The sequence below is a fragment of the Synchiropus splendidus genome, chromosome 15, assembly GCF_027744825.2.
Source record: "Synchiropus splendidus isolate RoL2022-P1 chromosome 15, RoL_Sspl_1.0, whole genome shotgun sequence".
Lineage (NCBI taxonomy): Eukaryota > Metazoa > Chordata > Actinopteri > Syngnathiformes > Callionymidae > Synchiropus > Synchiropus splendidus.
Window position 1 is genome coordinate 2,659,226 of NC_071348.1, and position 18,705 is coordinate 2,677,930.

An 18,705-nucleotide genomic window follows, 5' to 3' on the forward strand; every position below is an offset into this window, starting at 1 on the left:
CGACGTTTCAGTTCCACCTTTGCTCACCGGAGGGCGCTGTAGGATGAGGGGTTGAAGGTGAGAGGTCTCCCGCAGCTCTGGTTCGACGAGCGGCCGTGAGTCCACAGAAATCTCCTGCAGCGGAGAAGAAACACGGACGGACTTCTGACCAGCGTCCACTTCATCACTCCAGCGAGGATCTGAAGTTTGCGCAGGTTAGTGGGCACCGTTAGCCGTTAGCCTGGTTAGCTCGCCGGAGTGAAGCATGCGGCTTGTTTTTATTGTGACGCCCGTGAACAAACAAGTGTTTGTATTCTGAGCTGCTGCTGCTGCTGCTAACACCGACCTACTGCTTCTGTTAGCCGGCTGACGTCAACGAGGTGAGCTCCGTCACTACCACTCTCGATACTCGTGACACTTCAACAATCCTAATTCGTCAGATTAAGCACTTTATTTATTCGGATGATTATCCCCCAGGTGAACGGAACCAGTTTGTTGTTTGACCTAATCTGGGCGAGAACCTTTCACAAAAATGTGACTTCGTCTGTTTCCGATAACCATCAGTCCAGTTTGACCCGTTTCAGCTCCAACGAGGTGTTTTAAGTAATATGTTTCCGTTGTGTGTTTCGAGTGTTGTGTTGTTATCGTCTGTGGTTGTTGCTTTTGATGCACCTCCGTATATATTTTGACGTGTTTGCTAATATTAGCTTAGTAGCCGTAGCTAACCGTCGTTAGCACTGGAGACATGTTACTGACAAACCGGAACATCCGCCCGTCTGCGAGATTCATGGCGATGTTGAACCTGCTCTGACGTTAAAGGCTGTTGCTGTGCCATGATTTAAGCCTTTCGATCATAGTTGTTCAGCTGTCAAGAGTCGCCCTCGTGTCTGTGTTCTCCCGCCAGTAAGTTCGGAACTGTCATCTTAGTTCAGGTCCTCGCCGTGAGAGACTAGCAGGGTAAACACTGGTCTCACATTCCTCTTCAGCCTGAGGTTACACCACAAGAACTTGAAAGTGCAGAAGCTCCAGGTCAAAAACTTTTAGAACATGAGTTTAGACTTGTTAAAGTTGCATGTGATGTTCTCAAAATGGTTGAGCAAGAAGACTGTCTGACGTGTTTCCCCCGTGAGTGTTACACCTGTGTGTGTGTGTGTGTGTGTGTGTGTGTGTGTGTGTGTGTGTGTGTGTGTGTGTGTGTGTGTGTGTGTGTGTGTGTGTGTGTGTGTGTGTGTGTGTGTGTGTGTGTGTGTGTACGTGTGTACGTGTACGGGGGGGGGTGTTACTGATTGACAGTGGTCGGTGGTAAAAAGCTACTGCGCTCATCGGAACGTTAATGTCTCTGAGCGAGTATGGACCAATGGGGCTCAGCTGACCGGTGTGGTCCGGGTCGTGGCTAGGGTCCGCTGCTCTGTGACATGTGGACGAGATGTTTCTGGTGACGCTTCACGTGGATGATTATGGGAGTGTTAAGCCCTGGAGATGCCTTCAAGCTTGGAATCTTAGGATGTGTGGAGAAGAGGTAAGCAGCTGCCTGGGGAGCTCACTTTGGCTGCTGTGGTTTGAGACACTTCGACAGATCGGACCATCTGCCTCTGTGTGGTGTTGAAGCACTTGGTGTGACCGCGCTGTCGTGACAGACCTGTGCTTCTTTGTCTGTTGCTCAGCTCGTGGATCAATATTTGTGAGAGCATTTTCCCTCTCAGTCGTGTTCCCGTGATTCTGACTCTGCTGAGAGTGGCTGTAGTGTTGTGTGCAAGCCGTTACTCTGACTCTCCAGCGTAACTGACCTCATGTGAGACAAGTTCAGCGGTTCATGTGCAAGGCAGCGGCTGCTGAGCAAACACAGCACAGATTGAAGTCAACACAAAGAGGAGGGGGTTCACTCCGAGACTGGAAGTACAGGAAGGACAGAGGAGCAGCTCCACTGCTGAGTCAGCGAGTCTACAGCGGCCCACTGAATGAGCCCAGTGTTCTGAAACCCACCGGGCGTGGAAGCACCGGACTGTAGTGATCTCTCACACACACATTTGTATTGCTATCCTTGTCATTGACATAATGCTTCCCCCAGCCTCTCACCCTAAGCCTTACCATCCAAAACACATGGATTACCCTAACCAGGACTCTGAACCAAACTTTTAATAGTTAAATTATAATGAACCAGTTATTTTGAGGTTTGGACCCGTGGGGACCTTTTGCTGGACATAAGGTCTCCACGAGGCTAGTGTGTTGTCAGGAGGCAGTATTAACACACCCACACACACATGATTGTCTTCCTATCTTAGTGAGCACCATCGTTGACATACAGTAGTTTTAACCCTTCACATGAGGCTTGACAAAGTGAGGACCGGACAAAAAAGTCCTCACTGTGTGGATTAAAAACAGGTTCTCACAAAGACGGAAGTACAAGTATACACACACACACACACTTCATTTCAAAGCTGTCTTGCTCCACAGGTCCTTGGATGCTCCGCGGCGCCCGGTCCTCGGCCGCACAGCTGTCCCTCATGGCCGGGAGTTGACCCCTCCCACCAGGATGACGCTGCGTGAGCAGCTGAAGGAGAAGATATCAGCGGCGTTCTATCACCACGGACTGCTGTGCGCCTCCTACCCAGTTCCCATCATCCTCTTCACCTCGGCCAGCATCCTGACATGCTGGTACGTGACCTGCTCTGCGCACTGGAACAGAGGAATGTTCTGTCTAGCGACTGTGACATCACACTCTGCCATGTTCACCACATGCCCCAGAGTCAGACATGTTTTGGAGTCCAGATGTGTTTACCAGAGTTGTGTGTCACAGTGACCGTGGCAGGCAGAGCATCTTGATGAGGACTCAGCACTTCTCACGTGCCTCTGAGCTCCATAGCAGTGTGAAGAGGTTGTGTGGCTGCTGTAGTTCTTTAGTTTCTCTGCACCAAAACACGAGACGAACCAACCTTGTGACTGGTCCACTTGGACCTCTTCACCGTACACCCCAGTTCGACAGAGGGGAACCTCTGTGATATCCCTACCCTTGTGTCTCCCAGCTACCCACTCCTGAGGCTCCCCCTGCCTGGGACTGGTCCCGTCGAGTTCACCACGGGCGTGCGAGACTACAGCATCCCATCCCATGATCCTCCAAGAGCTGGCAGCGATCAGCCAGACTGGGTGAGTCCCCTCACCACTGTTGAGACCGAGACGTTTGCGAAGGTGACAGTTCCTCCAATGTTCCAATGTTGTTCCTCCAGTATCGAGGTCCACCGGTCGCCTACATCCAGCAGGTCCTGGTGAAGGCGGCCGTGTCGCCATGGGACAGCAGCTTGGTGCCGGTGGACGTGTTCCGCTCGCCCCTGAGTCGGGTCTTCAGCCTACTGGACGAGATCCGGAACCATGTCCATACAGACAGGTGCGGCCTGCGGCAGTTTCAATTGACAGATGAGCCATGGGCCCATGTTGATGTTGTTCTTCCTCCATCAGCTCTGGAGCACAGAGTCTGGAGACTTTGTGCCTCCAAGTGGCTGACCTGTTCCCCGGGCTGAGGCGGATGCAGTCAGTGCTTCCAGAGCACGGCTGCCTGCTGCTATCCCCCGGAAACTACTGGCAGAACCAGCGGGAGCTCTTTGACTCAGACCCCAACCTCCTGAAGACTATCCAGAAGCACGAGCCCAAAGGCCTCAGCACCACGGCCACGTTGAGAGGTGCTCAGCAAGAGTGGACTGGTGAGGTCCCCAGGAGATGCTGATGTTGAGAGTGTGTCTTTCAGATCTACTATTCGGGGTCCCTGGCAAGTTTACAGGTGTGAGCCACTACAACCGGAGGCGCGTGGTGACGTACACCATCACCATTGTGCTCTCCAGCTACAATGCCAGGTTTGTGTGGTGCTCCTCACGTCCACAGGCCACGTCTCCATCATCCATGCTTCAGCAATGTTTGCTCCTCAGGTTCCTTGCCGGCCTCCGGACACGTCTGATGCAGCTCCACCCGTCCACCAACTGCAGCCTGAGAGAGGACCACATGGTCCACGTGCACTTCAAGGAGGAGATTGGTGTGGCCGAGCTCATCCCCCTGGTGACCACCTACATCATCCTCTTCGCCTACATCTACTTCTCCACACGTGAGTCTGGGAGGTGTCCTGTCCTGGGCCTGCTGAGCTCTTGGCTGCCCCATGTGTGCCGCTCTGGTTTCTCTTTGTCCCGGGATCACTTCCCGTGTCAGTCTCTGACCTGTCTGTCCCCCCCTGCAGGTAAGATCGACATGGTCAAGTCCAAGTGGGGTCTCGCTCTGGCCGCTGTGGTCACCGTCCTCAGCTCCCTGCTCATGTCTGTGGGTCTGTGCACGTTGTTCGGCCTGACTCCAACACTCAACGGCGGGTAGGTTGCTGGCACACTTGGGTCGGTCAGGCACGGCTGTGAGGCCTGGAGCTGAGCCGCTCCACACAATGACTCACATTGGTTGCTGTTAATGATTACATCGGTGGGATGGACGTGGGCGGAGCTTATCTGGTGGGCGGTTACTTCCTCACGCTGTGGTTTGAGCTCATCCAATCAGAGGATCATTAGAGAGCTGACCAGATGGTGTGATTACACTCCACAAGTGTTCCACCATTCACTACCACATACACTCTCAGACTCAGGTGACTCAGAGCCGTCACCCTTTCCCCAGACTCTCACCCTCAACCCAACCCCTAACACATGGCTAACCTGAACCAGGACTCTGAACCAAACTGAAACCCTGTTAATCTGACATTTTCATCCTCAAATTGAGGCTTGGACTTGTGGGGTCCAGCAAAAATGTCCCCACTAAGAAAAATGCTCTGACATGTATGTGTGTTTCCAAGAACGCACAACCGCACTGGTGTTGACCCTGCAAGTTCCTGTCATTCACTGCGTCTCTTTCTGCAGTGAGATCTTCCCGTACCTGGTGGTAGTGATCGGGCTGGAGAACGTTCTGGTCCTCACCAAGTCTGTGGTATCCACTCCTGTTGACCTGGAGGTCAAACTGCGCATCGCCCAGGGTGAGTTGTTCCTTCTCACTTTCATGAGACTTTGTGATCCTCCATATGTGGGCTGGTGTGTCCAGGTTTGAGCAACGAGAGCTGGTCCATCATGAAGAACATGGCGACTGAGCTGTGCATCATCCTTATCGGGTACTTCACGCTGGTTCCTGCCATCCAGGTGACCCGTGCAGCCCTGTGTCCTCGGCTGGTCTTGGCTGGCCTCCTGCCCTGATATCTGTTTTTCTGGTTGCAGGAGTTCTGTTTGTTTGCCCTGGTGGGTTTGGTGTCTGACTTCTTCCTGCAGATGCTTTTCTTCACCACCATTTTATCGATCGACATCAGACGCATGGAGGTGAGACCTGTGCAGTCACCGACACACACAGTTACTCACATCCTGACGTCCTCACTGCAGTTGGCCGACCTGAACCGCCGTCTTCCTGCTGAAGCCGGACTCCCGACTAAACCAGGGCCACTGCGGACCCGAGAGGTTCCTCCACCTCCCAGACCTTCCCCCCACACCATCACCCTGCAGACCACAGCCTTCAGGAACCTGCGGGTGCCCAAGAGGCTGCGCGTGGTCTACTTCCTGGCCCGGACTCGCCTGGCTCAGAGGATCATCATGGTGAACCTCCGACTGGATCCAGACCTTCATGTCACCAGCTAACATCTGCTTGGTTCCGGCAGATTGGCACGGTGATCTGGATCGGGATTCTGGTCTACACGGACCCTGCCGGGCTGCGGACCTACCTGGCTGCGCAGGTGTCAGAGCAGAGTCCGATGGGAGACCCTGGGGGGGTCCACCTGGCTGTAGCCCCTGTGTTTCCGGATCCTACCAGCACGCTGACAGTCCACAGCGCTCCTGAGCCGACACCCGTCCCTGAGAACCAGTCCCAGGGTCACCACGGCCCCTCCAGGACTGTGCCCTTCTCCCAGACCCCCTCGGCTGTCCCCCAGATCACCTGGGGGTCTGAGGACGAAGAGGGCTGGAGGAGACTGTCCTTCAGACACTGGCCGTCGCTGTTTGGCTACTACAACATCACCCTGGCAAAAAGGTCAGTGGACCGGGTCGGGGTGGGACCCCCCACAACCCCGCCCCAATACCACCATGAGGACAAGCTTTGATTCGTGGCTCTGACCTGCTGCAGGTACATCAGCATCCTGCCTGTCATCCCGGTCACCCTCCACCTGAGTCCGCAGGAAGCCCTGGAGACCCGCCACCCTCAGGACCCTCGACAACCTCCGCCCCCTTTGCCCCACGTCCCCGCCGACCTGCAGACGGACCTCACGCTCTACAAGTCAGTACCTCTGCTCTGATCTTGTCACATTGTGTTTCTCCTGTCATGTTTAGGCTTTCCTCATGTGTCATGAGCCTCTGCTCCCTTCTGTCTCTCAGTTGTTGTTCTGGTTCTGACCCACCTTGGACTCTGCTCCGTCACTGTCCTTCAACCCTCCAACTGTTGTGAAAGTAGAACACAGTGTAGTGGGTCAAGGTTGAGGTCAAATCCAGCACGACATGTTTGAGGTCAAAGTTCACAGATGTTTCTGCCACAAGCCAGAGACTTCCTGTCCCACATTGGTGACATGACAGCATTTGATTTATTGACCTCTGACCTTGAAGCCCGCTCCGGTGTGGTTCCTCATGTCTAGTTCTGTGCAGGGTTGCCGCTCTGGGCCTGGCTGCTGGGATTCTGCTGGTCCTGCTGCTCTTCTGCCTCTACCGGGTCCTGTGTCCCCGGAACTACGGCCAGAACGGAGTGGCTCACGGGCGCCGGCGACGTGGAGACCTGCCCTGTGATGACTACGGTTATTCTCCTCCAGTCAGTGAGATCTCGCCGCTGCTGCTGAGAGGCCACTGCATGGTGAGTCACAGCGCAGCTGTTTTGGGATTTTGGAGGTCTAAAGTGGGCTCATCGCAGGACATCGAGTGCTTGGCCAGTGATGGGATGCTGCTGGTCAGCTGCTGCCTGGCCGGGCAGATCCGAGTGTGGGACGCCCAGACGGGAGACTGCCTGACTGTAATCCCCAACCCTGGGTGAGTCCTGCTCTCTCTCTTGCTCCCCCTGCTGGCCCAGTCTGCTCTCTGACGCCCTGCTGTCTCCGGCTCAGGCTAAGGCGCAGCAGCGGCTGCTGGGATCAACGGGACGTCTGGGATTCGGTCAGTGCTAATGATTCAGAGTGTTGGGGTCCAGAGGGACGCGACCTGTCAGCCAGTGGGGACGTGCCCTCGGAGGACGAGATCTACCAGCCAAGGCACCGCTCGGCCCGACTGTTCTCCGATCAGCCTGACCTCACGCCCCTCATCGACACCAACTTCACCTCACAGCCGCCCGGCCTCCTGATCTCCCCGCCGTCCGGAGGCTTTGACTTCGGGGGTCTGGTGGAGCGAGCCTACCTGGAGCACGAGCCCCCATCTCCCACCTCGTACCCCTGTCCGTCCTCTGCCTCATCCTCCCCACCCACTGGGGCTGTTCTCCAGAGGACACCCAGCCTCGGGGACCTGGTGGTCCCGGGCCAGGAGAGGGCGGCGTGTGGGGGGGCGCAGGCCGACTGGGACAGCTCGGTGTGGGCCTTGGAGCTGCGAGGCAACTTGATAGCTGCCGGCAGGAGCAGCGGGACCCTGGAGGTAAGGGCTCCTTCTGAGTGACTCCACAGCTGTGGAGCTCAGGCCACTCCTGTGTTGTAGCTCTGGGATGCGGTGGAAGGATCGCTGCGCTGCAGCAACGAGGACGGCGTCTCAGGCATCACGGCGCTGGCCTTCCTCAATAACAGGTACCAAGACCTTTTAGCTCCGGTAGAGAAGAAGCCGCCTCACTCATGTCCTCTCTGCAGGATCGTGGCAGCCCGACTCAACGGCTCTCTGGACTTCTTCACCGTGGAGATCAACAAGCCTGTGGGTCTGCTCCAGCACCGAGGTGAGACCTTCCCTGGTGAGACGTCCACTTCAGTCCACAAACGTGCATCTCTGGCTGGCTCCAGGTGGTGCTCCAGGCCGAGGCAGCCTGCCCCCATCCCCCTGCTACAGCAGTGAAGACCTCATCAGCTGTCACCTGACCCGCTCGGTCCTCTGTGCCCACCAGAAGCCCATCACGGTGCTGCGGGCGGCTGCTGGCAGGGTGGTGACTGGCAGCCAGGACCACACGGTCCGGGTGAGTGACCCGGATCCACACCCGACCCCTGTGTACAGGCCTGAGAGTGACCTGGCTGGTGTGTTGCAGGTCTACCGCCTGGAGGACTCATGCTGTCTCTTCACCCTGCAAGGTCACGCGGGAGGAATCACGGCCATCTATATCGACCAGGTATCATGTGACCCGCGCCCCACATCACAACCCTCTCCAGGCGATAATGTTTTAGTAACGGTGTGCAACCCTGCAGACGATGGTCCTGGCGAGTGGCGGGCAGGATGGCGCCATTTGTCTGTGGGACGTCCTGACTGGGAGTCGAGTGCGACACGTTTACGGTCACCGCGGCGATGTGACCTCGCTGGTCTGCACCACTTCCTGTGTCATCAGCTCCGGACTGGACGACCTCATCTGCGTGTGGGACCGTAGCACTGGTATCAAGCTGTACTCCATCCAGCAGGTGCCGCCGCCGCTCTGCCGCTCCTCCCACCAGAGGATCGCCTCACGTGGTCTCTGTCTTCTCCACAGGAAGTGGGCTGTGGCGCCAGTCTGGGGGTCATCTCAGAGTCCCTGCTGGTGACGGGCGGTCAGGGCTGTGTCTCCTTCTGGGAGCTGAACTATGGCGACCTCCTGCAGACTGTCTACCTCGGGCCCAGCAGCAGCGGTCAGGGTGTCCGGCAGCTGCTGGTCCTGGACAACGCCGCCATCGTCTGCGACTTCGGGAGCGAGCTGAGCCTGGTCCATGTGCCCTCCGTGTTGGAGAAGCTGGACTGAGACTCGCTTCCTAGAAGGACGAGCCTTCTGCCTTGTGGAGCTGGACAGAACCAACTGGTGCTCCTGCCTCATAGCTGGGACCATGTGACTCACCAGGACCAGGATCCAAGACACTGTCCATCGTCTCCTGCCCTCATCCCTGCTGCTGCTGCGTGAGTGAGTCACTGGTGGAAATGTAAACAATTCTTATTTGTACAAAAGCGGTTATTTATTAGTCTGTTTGGTCTCTGAAGCGTGAGCCGTGGGGCTTAGTCCTGCAGGCGAGTTTGAGATTTCACTGTGGCCCAGGAGCTTCTTCCTGTACGTCACCTGCCATGTCGACGGGCAAGTCTGCGTCAAAGTGTGTTATTTATTAAGTCATGTTACTGTTGAGACTGGCGGCGTCTGTGCCATCGGCACAGAACCCACCTCACTGTTTACACTATTGCTCGTCGACCCGTTCGGACCTGGAACACGAATGTAAGCGACGAATGTAGCGCCCAAGCTCAATTGCTCTTAACAAACCGTTGACATTCCATGTCCTCCCCCCCGTCCCCCATCACCACTGTCCCCTGGCTAGCTCTGCCTCTAACGTGTGGAATTCCTGAAATGTTTTGTAACAAGACTTTGTACGAATTTTCAATAAAGATTCTTTGTCATTGTCCGCTTTAATTATTTACAAAGTTAGGGAGCAAACCGTTCCCTCCTGATGGTCTACAAACTGGGAGCAGCAGTGAGAGCACTGCATGCTGGGAGTGAAGAGTACAGCTCCACTGCCAGCCACCTCATGGCAACTCAAACTCCCAGAGTGCAGCAGGAGATGATCAGGTACTACTGTGCTGCCCCCCCTGTGGTGAAGAATCACTTAGTGTTTGCCAAGGCTCCACAGGGGATCCAGGCTGCTCAGAGGGTCATCAGTTGTCTCACCCCGCGTGCTGTGGAGACCCTGACCCTCGGTCGGCTGCAGGAAACTCTGCTTTGTGACCCGCTGCTTCCCCTTCCCCCCGCCCTCCATGGAGAAAGCCTCTGGGGTCAACGAGGCAAGAAGCTCCAGCGAGGACTGCACAGGGGACATGGGGCAGGGAGCTACGGAGCTGTCAGGTGCCCCTTCTGTGGACAGCTGTAGGTTGGGCTGGAAGGTGGCCACTTCAAGACCATTTGGAGGAGGAGAGTGGGGAGGTGAGGCCAGCGGGGGGGCTTCTGCAGAGGGGCCAAGGTCACACAGGGACGTGAGGTCCAGTGGAGCAGCGAGGGCCGGGTCCTCCAGGCTGCAGGGGGCACCAGTGTCGGACGCGAGGTCGGACGCACTGGAGGGACGAATGCTGAGTTTGGCAATGGTGGCTTGTATGGAGCTGATGGGCATGTCACCCCCAAGGACCAGGTCCTGCTGGGACTCCTGTCTGGAGACAGACTGCGGAGGCAGATTGCGGAACGTGAATGTCAGCGGTCACCAGGCCAAACTCCCAGAATCAACGTGGCGTTTGTCCGAGTCTCACCTTGGCTACAGCAGTGCTGTTGGTCCTGCTGACGGTGGTGACGCCGTGTCGCTGGAGAAGCTGCTCTGCATGTTCCAGCAGGGTCTCGTAGCAAAACTTAAGGTGCAGCTGTGGGCAGACAGTCGTCAGCCATCGTATAAAGTCGCAGCACCAGGAAGGTCTTACCTTCTCCTGCAGCATGTTCTTCCTTTGCTTCCTCATCTTCGTCACCAGGTGTGGGAGGTCTGGGATGCAGTTCCCGGCCTCCAGCTCCTGCAGAGCAGCATACAGCAGACAGAGGGCGCCAGTGCGACCCACACCAGAACTGCCAGGCGAGTGACCAGTGTCAGGACAATTCAACACACAGCAGCGCGGACGGCTGACGTGGGACTCACCTGCAGTGGACCACCACCGGGGTGTGCAGCGGCCTCTGGTGAAGGTAGTGAGCGTGGACCTCCTGGATGAAGTGCAGCAGGTTGCTCTTGCTGTCAGGAAGTCCCCTGTGAGTGAGAAGAAAACAGACTCAGGATCACTCACGAAGCCAAAACGCACATCTCAGGAGGAAAGAGTCCTACAGTTCGGGCCACGAGGTGAACTGCAAGTGGACCACGGTGCGCTTCAAGCTCTGGTCCCGGAACTGCAGACTGATCATGCGTTCAACGTGAGTGGGCGTGGTCTTCTGTGTGGTCAGGCTGAGTGTGATCAGACCCTGCGAGACCTGTTGCCCGCGCTCAGTAGGAAAGTAGCGCAGGACTTTGCCCTGAGAAACACAGCCAGTCAACCACTCCAGTTCCACCAAGCAGACCTGCAGGTAAACTTACCTTCTCCAGCTCCTGCTCAGACACCAGCATGACCACGAGTGAGACCTTCTGCTCGTAAACCATCAGCCAGAAGTCAGCAGCAGTGCCTGTGAGTGGTGCCTGGGTGGCGATGATCTGTGGGCAGTAGGGCGACAGGTCTGTCACATAACTGGCGTTGATGTAGTCATCCTTGCCCGACTGCAGCACCACACGGTTGATGTCATACGGCATCACATCCTGGTGCCGGTTCTTCATGGTGTAGCAGCGCGCAATGGCAATGGAAAGCTGCCGCGCCTCCTTCTCCTGCTGCTCCTGCAGCTCTTTCCAGCAGGAGTCCAGCACGGACAGACCTCCCTCCTCCACAGACGGACTCTCCAGCGACTCCACACGTGCCCTGAAACGCTCCAGCTCCCCGTGAAGTCTGGCCACACGCTCGGGAGCTCGGTACGGATCACCCTCAATCACCAGAACACCCTGCGAGCTCTTCCTCCGCCTCTCCCCATCCTGCGGATCAGCTTTGGTGGGCTGCAGCACATTGGTGGGGGTCTTAGTGCCTCCTGCCTGGGACTCCGGGCTTGAGGAGAGGAGGTCGTCCGTGCTCGAGTTCTGACGCTGAAAGAGGGAAGTAGAGGGGGGAACGGTGGACGGCGAGGGAAGGGTGGGCTGGATTGGACCACCAGGGGTGGGAGGTCTCTGTAGAGGGGTGAGGCACAGAGAAGCTGGTCCTGGGGAGGGTGCAGGGGATGGTGAAGGGGATGCAGGAACAGGCGGCCCAGCTGGACACGGCTGGACCAGCTGCTGAGCAGGTGGGACCAGGGATCCTCCTGGAGCCGGTGGATACAGAGGGGCTTGGTGGGGGACCGCCATGGGCACCGAGGTCTGCGGCTGCTGGGGCATCATGGGGAGCCCACCTGGGTAACACACACCGCCCTGAGGAAGCGGCATCGGCAGTGGCTTCTGTGGCAAAATTGGTGAGGGGGCAGCGTGGGGATGGTGCTGAGGGGCTAGAGTGTTTGGTGGCATTTGGGGCATCGGACCTCTGGGCATGTGGGTGGTAGGAGCAGGGACCATGTGAGGCTGAGAGGCAGGAGGCATGGGATGGTGCACAGCAGAGAGAGCGGGTCGGCTGCTCGGGGTCTGCGAGATGGGAGGGCCAGGCTGTCTGCTCGGTGGCATTGGAACCTGCGGATGAGACGTCACCTGCTGGGCATTGGGTGGTAATGTCATCTGTTGATGCTGATGTGGCAGCATGTGCTGGTGCAGCACTGCAGGTGGCATCTGGGGGTAGGGCTGACTAGCACTCGGCACCGGCTGAGCATGTGGGGGGATCTGGGGGTGAACAGTCTGTGCTGGCCTCGGCATGGAACTGGGCATCATATGCGGGGGGGCATAGCCCTGTGGGGGGGGCGGGTAGCTGTGGGGAAGTCGAGCCTGGAAGCCGTTTTGGAGCGAAGGCTGCACATGTGCCGGGAACTGCTGTTGGAACTGAGGAGGACCACCAGGGTGCTGCGGGATGTAGACCTGCGGGTAGGTCTGATGAGTCGGGGGTGGAGGGTGAGACACCTGGGCCCCAACTGGACCGGGGTACTGTGGCAGCGGCCTCTGCAGCTGGGTCCCAGTGGACACAGCCTGGGTTGCTCCAGGAACAGGCATCGCAGGTTGAGGGACAAACTGGGGATAGGGGCCCACCTGTGGGGGAACACCGTAGCTGGTGGACACCACAGGGGGAACCGGTTGAGGTGTTGGGGCGAAGCTGGGGACAGGGGCCTGGATGGTGTCCACACTTGTGGTAGCTGGTCTAACGGCTGCTGGAGCAGAAGCAGGCAATCGATAACCGGGAACCATGTGAGGTGGAACCTGGGGGGACGGTCCAGATGGTCCCTGCATCGTTCCAGGAGGCGGAAACTGAGCAATCCGGGCCAGGAGCTCAGGGGGAGGAAGGTTGGCTGGGAACCGGGGCCACGGCAAAGAAGTGCTGCTACCCAGATGAGCACTAGGAGGCAGGAAAGGCTCGGGAGCAGGCAGGCGTGCGGGCAGGTCTGGAGGAAGGCTGCGCAGCTCCTCTGGCAGGTCGCCCCCCAGGGCCAGAATGGCAGCACTGAGCTGCGCCAGCTCTGGATCCTCCAGACTGGAGCAGGCGGAGTCCGCATCGGACGAAGGCTTGGGCTTCATGGTGGGCTTGGCTGCTGTTGGCCTGGCTGGAGCCTTCTTCTGGTTCTCCCTGAAGAGGAGACACAGGAGGTAGGTGGACTTCAGCAGGAGTCCACGAGTCCCCCACCCACCAGACTCACCGTTCCAAGACTGGCTTCCTCTCCGCCGCCCGGGTCTCACACAGAGTCTTGGCTCTCTCCAGCAGATGAGAAGCTTTGACCTCCAGGTCGTCATAGAACTCTTTACCCTCCTGAGACTTCTTCATCAGGTCCTCATAGGCTTCATAGGAGCCCACAAGTCCCTGGACCATGAGGTTCCACTGCTGCTCAGTCTGGGTCAGGCGTTTGCGCACAGAGGCATACTGGACGTTGGCATCCGTCAGAGCTTTCAGGATGTTGTCCTGAGCCGCCAGGTTCTGGTCGATGTAGACCTTCACCTGCTCATACTTGTGCAGCTGCTCCTCGAAGACTCGCTGGTGCGAAGAAGACACGGTCAGACAAACAGAACCTTTCTGAGCAGACACTTGCTGCACCTTCATGTCAGCTCGCTCCGTGGTCACCAGGGTGGAGGTGATGTCGTCCAGCTGGATCAGGTCACGCAGCTGCTTCTCCAGAGAAGCCCTCTGGTCCCTCATCTCCTGAACCTTCCCGAGGATCCTCTTCATGCTCTGCAGCCCGCCAACTTCCTCTGCATGCACACACACAACAAACCTGTGAAGAATGCGCAGTTCCTCAACCCCCCCAGCAGCCTGCGACTGACCTTCACTGAGCTCGGGTCGCGGCAGCGCCCCCTGCAGGCTCTCCAGAGGGCCTCCCAGCAGCCGCAGGTTGCTTATGTGCAGGTTCATGGCTCGGTGCAGCTCCGTGTTGGTGAAACTAGCCTTCTCATGGGCCTCCATGTACTTCTCCAAGTCCCGACGGATCTCGGCCAGCGCCAAACTCTGCGCCGAGGCGTGAACCTCTTCAGGAGCGCCAGCCTCCTGCAGGGCCTGCTCTCCGGCCATATCGGCTTCCAGTACATCCCGGATCTCCTTCAGAGACGATTCCACGTCGGTGAAGACGCCGGACAGAACTGCAGGTCAGCAGGTTTGCAGTGAGCAGCCAGTGTGAGCCAGTGTTGGCGCAGCGTGTCTCACCCTGCATGGACTGGATCAGGCTCTTCACCGTGTCGGGTCGCACGCTCAGAGCAGCACACTTCTCCATCAGCACCGGCGGGATGTGACTGTACATGTCCAAGTTATCCACAGACTCAGGCTCCAAACCCAGAGAGTCCATGAACTGCCTGCAAAGGTCAGAGAGCTCAGACTCGCATTGGGCTGAACATCATGTTCACAAACTCACTCCAGCGTGTCGTTCCTGCTGTCGATCTTGGACATGACGTCTCTCAGCAGCTTCGCTTTCTCCTCACTGGAGAGGAGAGGATGGCATCATCACATGTGAGGGGACGGGATACACACACCACGCACCTGTACAAGGAGGAGGCTTCGTGCGCAGCCATGGGCACCAGCTTGGAGAACAGGTCCGGCCCAGTCACACTGGGGTCAGTGGGGTTGACAGGCAGGGCTTTGACCAGAGGAGCACCTGCAGGGCAGAAGCGTCTGCGGTCATCAGCAGGACCTGTAACAGCAAGCGTCAGGTCGTTCACCTTTGACCGACGCCAGGCTGTCCAGCGACGGAACCGACTCGTGGTAGATGAAGTCATTGTCCTTCTTGGCAGAGTTGAACCTGCAAGTGGGCAAAAGTTTAGGTTCGTGTCAGGACAGACGGAGAGACCGAGGTGAGCAGCTGCATCCTCACTTTCCTCCGACGACGTCCATGGTGAACCTCAGGGCCTCCTGCACACTGTCGGGCTGACCCTGGGAGAACACAGAGTCCAACACTGGAGCGAGCTCACCAGCCCGACCCCGAGAGAACGCTTCAAGTATCTAACAAGCTCCGGCTAAAAGTGGACCATATGGTCTCTTCACACATCACAACAGGGACCAGCCATATCCAACCACTCCAAAACCACCACCAAGTCCTGGTCTGAGGATCTGAAGCCAGACTCACCTTGGCCAGCTTGACAGCTTCGGTCAGTTTGTCCAGAGAGCTCTGCAGGTAAGCCAGCTGGGGAGAAGACGGAGAGCAGTGAGGTCACATGACAGCGCCAGAGTCCAGGAGGGTTCTGGTCAGGATGCTCTCACCCGCTCGCCGTACTTCTGCTGCTCCTCTGCCTGTTTGCCCATGTGCAGCTGAGGAGGAGGAGGAGAAGGAGGATCAAGGAGAGGAGGAGGAGGAGAAGGAGGATGAAGAGGAGAGAGCGTCAAATCTCCCACGCGCACATGCGCACACACACAGACAGACACACACAGCACTCACATGTGCGATGGCAGCAAAGTAGTAGATCTTCATCTGGACTAGTTTCTTCCAGTCCTTCTGGATCTTCCCAAGCATGGAAGCCGTCTCAGAGTTCTCCAGGGCCCGACAGGCGTCTTTGTAGTAGTCCACTACCTGCAGACACACGTCAGTGATGTCGACATGCCAGTCACAGGCGTCCTCACATGCTCACCTGAGCACTGATGCGCGCCACCAGGAAGCTCTTCCTGTTGTCCAGCATGGACTTCTCCAGGAGGCACTCCTGCGCCTGACCCTGGACCACACACAGGACTCTGTCAGTGAGTGTGTTCTTGTACTTCTGTCTTTGTGAGAACCTTTATGTGCAGGCTTTTAGCTAGAATTTTGAAAAATGGCGTCCAAAACCCCGCCCCCTGACACACCATGCCAACGACTGACAACTAACGACTTGCTTTATAAGAAACAAAGCTGTAAGCATCTATATGTACAAAAATAACTTGATAAACAACAAATAAACAAGCATCTGAGTCAAATAACAAACGTTAACAGACAGAACTCAGTAACTCAGTACGGCAACATTACGGCAGTAAACAAATATGGCGGTTACCGTCGCGAAAAGTTCAAGAATCTGTAAATTGAGATCATATTCAGCAAAATTACCGGGCGGAAACACAATTTAATGTAAACCAGTGAGATGACACTACGAGTTGGGCATTATACAGGCACAAATAATACATTTGTTATATTATATGTATAGTATTAGTTTATGAGTGCTGGAGGGCATCCATTTTTCATGTTTCGCAGTTAAGTTTTTGCAAGATGCCCTCTTCCTAAAAGCCTGTGTATGAGTTTTAAATCAAAGGAGTGTGGACGTTTTGGCAGGTTTTAGTTTGGTTCAGAGTAAAGGTTAAGTCTAGCCATGTGTTTTGGATGGTTAGGTTTAGGGGGAGAGGCTGTGGAAAGGGTGATGGCCATGAGAAGTCCTGTAGGAAGACACACGTGTGAGTGTGTGTGCTAGTGTGTGAGTGAATGGTACCAGCATGAGGTTGATGTTGAGGTTCAGAATCTGGTGGCTCATGTCAACGCTGAAGTTGTGGCTGAAGTGGTCCCTCAGGTAAGAGAAGGCTCCAGCCGAGCACTGGAAGTGTGTGCACGACACCTTCATGCCCTGGAGAGGCAGGAGGGAGGGTAGGGGGTTAGAGAGATGGTGAGAGAGAGAGAAAAAGAGAGAGCGAACGCGTGTGTCTCACCTCCTCTGAAACGCGGTTGTCCATCGCTCCCAGCATAGAGTGCAGCGCCCCTGCAGGAAAGACAGTTTAGATCATGGTCCTGGTGCTGGAATGACTCGCAAGACTCACCCAGGTTGTACAGGATGCAGGCTTGTTCATAGCTGATGTCGTCGTGAGTTACAGACTTCCCAGAGAAGATCTCTGTCCTAAACAAACACATGCATTGTCATTGCTAGCCCTGACACACACACCCTGCTGTGTGTGTGTGTGTGTGTGTGTGTGTGTGTGTGTGTGTGTGTGTGTGTGTGTGTGTGTGTGTGTGTGTGTGTGTGTGTGTGTGTGTGTGTGTGTGTGTGTGTGTGTGTGGCCTGCTACCATGTGATGGGCACAGAGGCCTCCTGGCTGGTTCCCATGGGAACACGACTCTGCAGGTAATGCAGCTGCCCAAAGTACTTCCTCAACGTGCTGCAGCCTTCAAAGTCCCGAGTGACGTTGACTGCACTCTGTGAACAAATCACGGCTGACCTTCTGTCACACGAGTGGCTGGACCACGGTCCTCACCTGTCGCAGCGTCTCCAGCTTCTTCAGCTGCTCATTGTAGTTGTCCGGGTTCTCGCCATAGTTCTTCAAGATGAACTGAGGAAAACAAGAGAGAGTCAAACAGATTCTTTCACCGTGGCCAGCTCTGCACCGAGTCTCAGTGGATTCCAGACTGCTGTGATCCACAATAGACAAGAGTCTTGGACTTGAAGTGGGTCAAAGGTCATCCGCTGAACTGGGTCACTGATAAACAGAAGATGACTAAGCAGAATCAGACGTGGTTCTTGAAGACCCACCTGGGCCTGGGTCAGTCCTCACTAACTGGTTTAGCTACGGTCTATTGTTTGTTTTCCGAGGGTCAGAAGTCCGTGCTGTTGTCGTTCGTGACGTCAGAAAAGTCAACATGAGTTTGGTTTGGGTTCGGCTCTCTAGGAAGCTCGCGCAGACACTCGGAAGTTATTCTTCTTGGGTTCCAGCCTCCATGATCTGGTCCACCCAGAGGCTAAGGAGCTAACGTTAGCAGCGGCGGCCGCTCCCGGTTTCCCCGGTTCAGGTAGCTACCCGGCAACCTGACCCAGATACTAACGGGCCTGAGGAGGCCTCCAGGACTCGGGTCGGTCATTAGTCGGATCACCAGTCACCAGTAACCCCCCACGCCCAGCTCACCTGCCGGACGGACGGACTGAAGTGGAACTCTCCCGCCTCCTTCAAGTCCAGCCAGATCATCGGCATCCGGGGAACTGCCTCCATCCTGGCCGGAGACTCTCGCCACTGTCGGCCACTTCGATGTCAGAGTGTCGTGGACGTTTCTAGAAGGAAGTGTCGGAACACAAGACTGTTTTCCTGTCCTGATCCACTGTGTCATGGAGCCACTCCACCCGGAAGTCCTCGCGCGGTGAGGGCTTGTGGGAAACGTAGTTGCCAACACAAAGAAACTCAATGTTCCACCAGTGTTACACAAGTAGCTGACTCTGACTCCTCACGTTGGTTCCTATATCACAACATCACCTGGCGTTAAAAACCAAATACAAGCGTGTTCGCATTCGTCAGAAAGTATTTTCGAATGACGTCACCGTCTTTAAAGCCGGACCCAAAGTTCATCCGTTGTTTTACAGCTCAACCTAGGGCACAGTCTGGCCTCAATTACAGACACCGCCGTTTCCTCTCAGCTGAGAGTGACGAGGACTAACTCAATAGAATCAAAACAATTCAATGTAGCAGCCAGATATAACAAGCGTTGGTCGCTGGCGTGACGTCACCACGATGACACTTGAATAAACCACCGAGACCAGGGTGACTCCCGCGTTTAGGCCCGCAAAAACAGTGCGACGCTATGTTGACTTCCATCACGTCC

At 56.3% G+C, this 18,705-nt stretch overlaps 2 protein-coding genes across 5 annotated transcripts; one reads left to right on the forward strand and one right to left on the reverse strand.

The window, feature by feature from the left end:
- The first annotated feature begins 24 nt into the window (after positions 1-24).
- On the forward strand, positions 25-9,656 carry scap (SREBF chaperone). 4 transcript variants are annotated; one of them, XM_053887301.1, is made up of 23 exons: positions 25-194; positions 2,434-2,634; positions 3,003-3,123; positions 3,204-3,361; positions 3,433-3,653; positions 3,719-3,824; positions 3,897-4,069; positions 4,199-4,325; positions 4,857-4,969; positions 5,035-5,129; positions 5,205-5,303; positions 5,364-5,573; positions 5,636-6,003; positions 6,097-6,246; positions 6,609-6,810; positions 6,868-6,983; positions 7,058-7,574; positions 7,635-7,720; positions 7,781-7,863; positions 7,928-8,097; positions 8,167-8,247; positions 8,324-8,530; positions 8,599-9,655. In XM_053887301.1, exons 2-23 carry the CDS (start codon positions 2,513-2,515, stop codon positions 8,842-8,844), a joined length of 3,771 nt encoding a protein of 1,256 aa, XP_053743276.1. In that variant the 5' UTR covers positions 25-194; positions 2,434-2,512; the 3' UTR covers positions 8,845-9,655. The 4 variants fall into 4 exon arrangements, with proteins under 4 accessions (XP_053743276.1, XP_053743277.1, XP_053743278.1 ...); XM_053887302.1 differs by lacking the exon at positions 25-194 and adding an exon at positions 257-359 and having other exon boundaries at positions 8,599-9,656; XM_053887303.1 differs by lacking the exon at positions 25-194 and adding an exon at positions 388-573 and having other exon boundaries at positions 8,599-9,656.
- Positions 8,723-18,704, reverse strand: ptpn23a (protein tyrosine phosphatase, non-receptor type 23, a). The gene is made up of 24 exons (XM_053887299.1): positions 18,018-18,704; positions 17,373-17,447; positions 17,187-17,314; positions 16,941-17,017; positions 16,833-16,882; positions 16,619-16,750; positions 15,797-15,877; positions 15,607-15,738; positions 15,432-15,479; positions 15,298-15,354; positions 15,046-15,104; positions 14,894-14,973; positions 14,715-14,829; positions 14,590-14,655; positions 14,385-14,530; positions 14,009-14,320; positions 13,782-13,936; positions 13,390-13,721; positions 11,120-13,319; positions 10,874-11,058; positions 10,694-10,798; positions 10,485-10,623; positions 10,320-10,427; positions 8,723-10,234 (listed from the first exon to the last, which is right to left on the reverse strand). Exons 1-24 carry the CDS (start codon positions 18,099-18,101, stop codon positions 9,689-9,691), a joined length of 5,412 nt encoding a protein of 1,803 aa, XP_053743274.1. The 5' UTR covers positions 18,102-18,704; the 3' UTR covers positions 8,723-9,688.
- Position 18,705: the final 1 nt, after the last annotated feature.

Coding starts and splice junctions, on each gene's coding strand:
- scap (XM_053887300.1), top strand. CDS start 1,431: ATGATTATGGGAGTGTTAAGCCCTGGAGATGCCTTCAAGCTTGGAATC. Junction 4,070..4,198: donor CTACATCTACTTCTCCACAC/GTGAGTCTGGGA, acceptor CCCCCCCTGCAG/GTAAGATCGACATGGTCAAG. Junction 7,575..7,634: donor GGAGCAGCGGGACCCTGGAG/GTAAGGGCTCCT, acceptor CCTGTGTTGTAG/CTCTGGGATGCGGTGGAAGG.
- ptpn23a (XM_053887299.1), bottom strand. CDS start 18,101: ATGGAGGCAGTTCCCCGGATGCCGATGATCTGGCTGGACTTGAAGGAG. Junction 17,448..18,017: donor TCAGTCCGTCCGTCCGGCAG/GTGAGCTGGGCG, acceptor TGTTTTCCTCAG/TTCATCTTGAAGAACTATGG. Junction 11,059..11,119: donor CTGAGCAGGAGCTGGAGAAG/GTAAGTTTACCT, acceptor TGTGTTTCTCAG/GGCAAAGTCCTGCGCTACTT.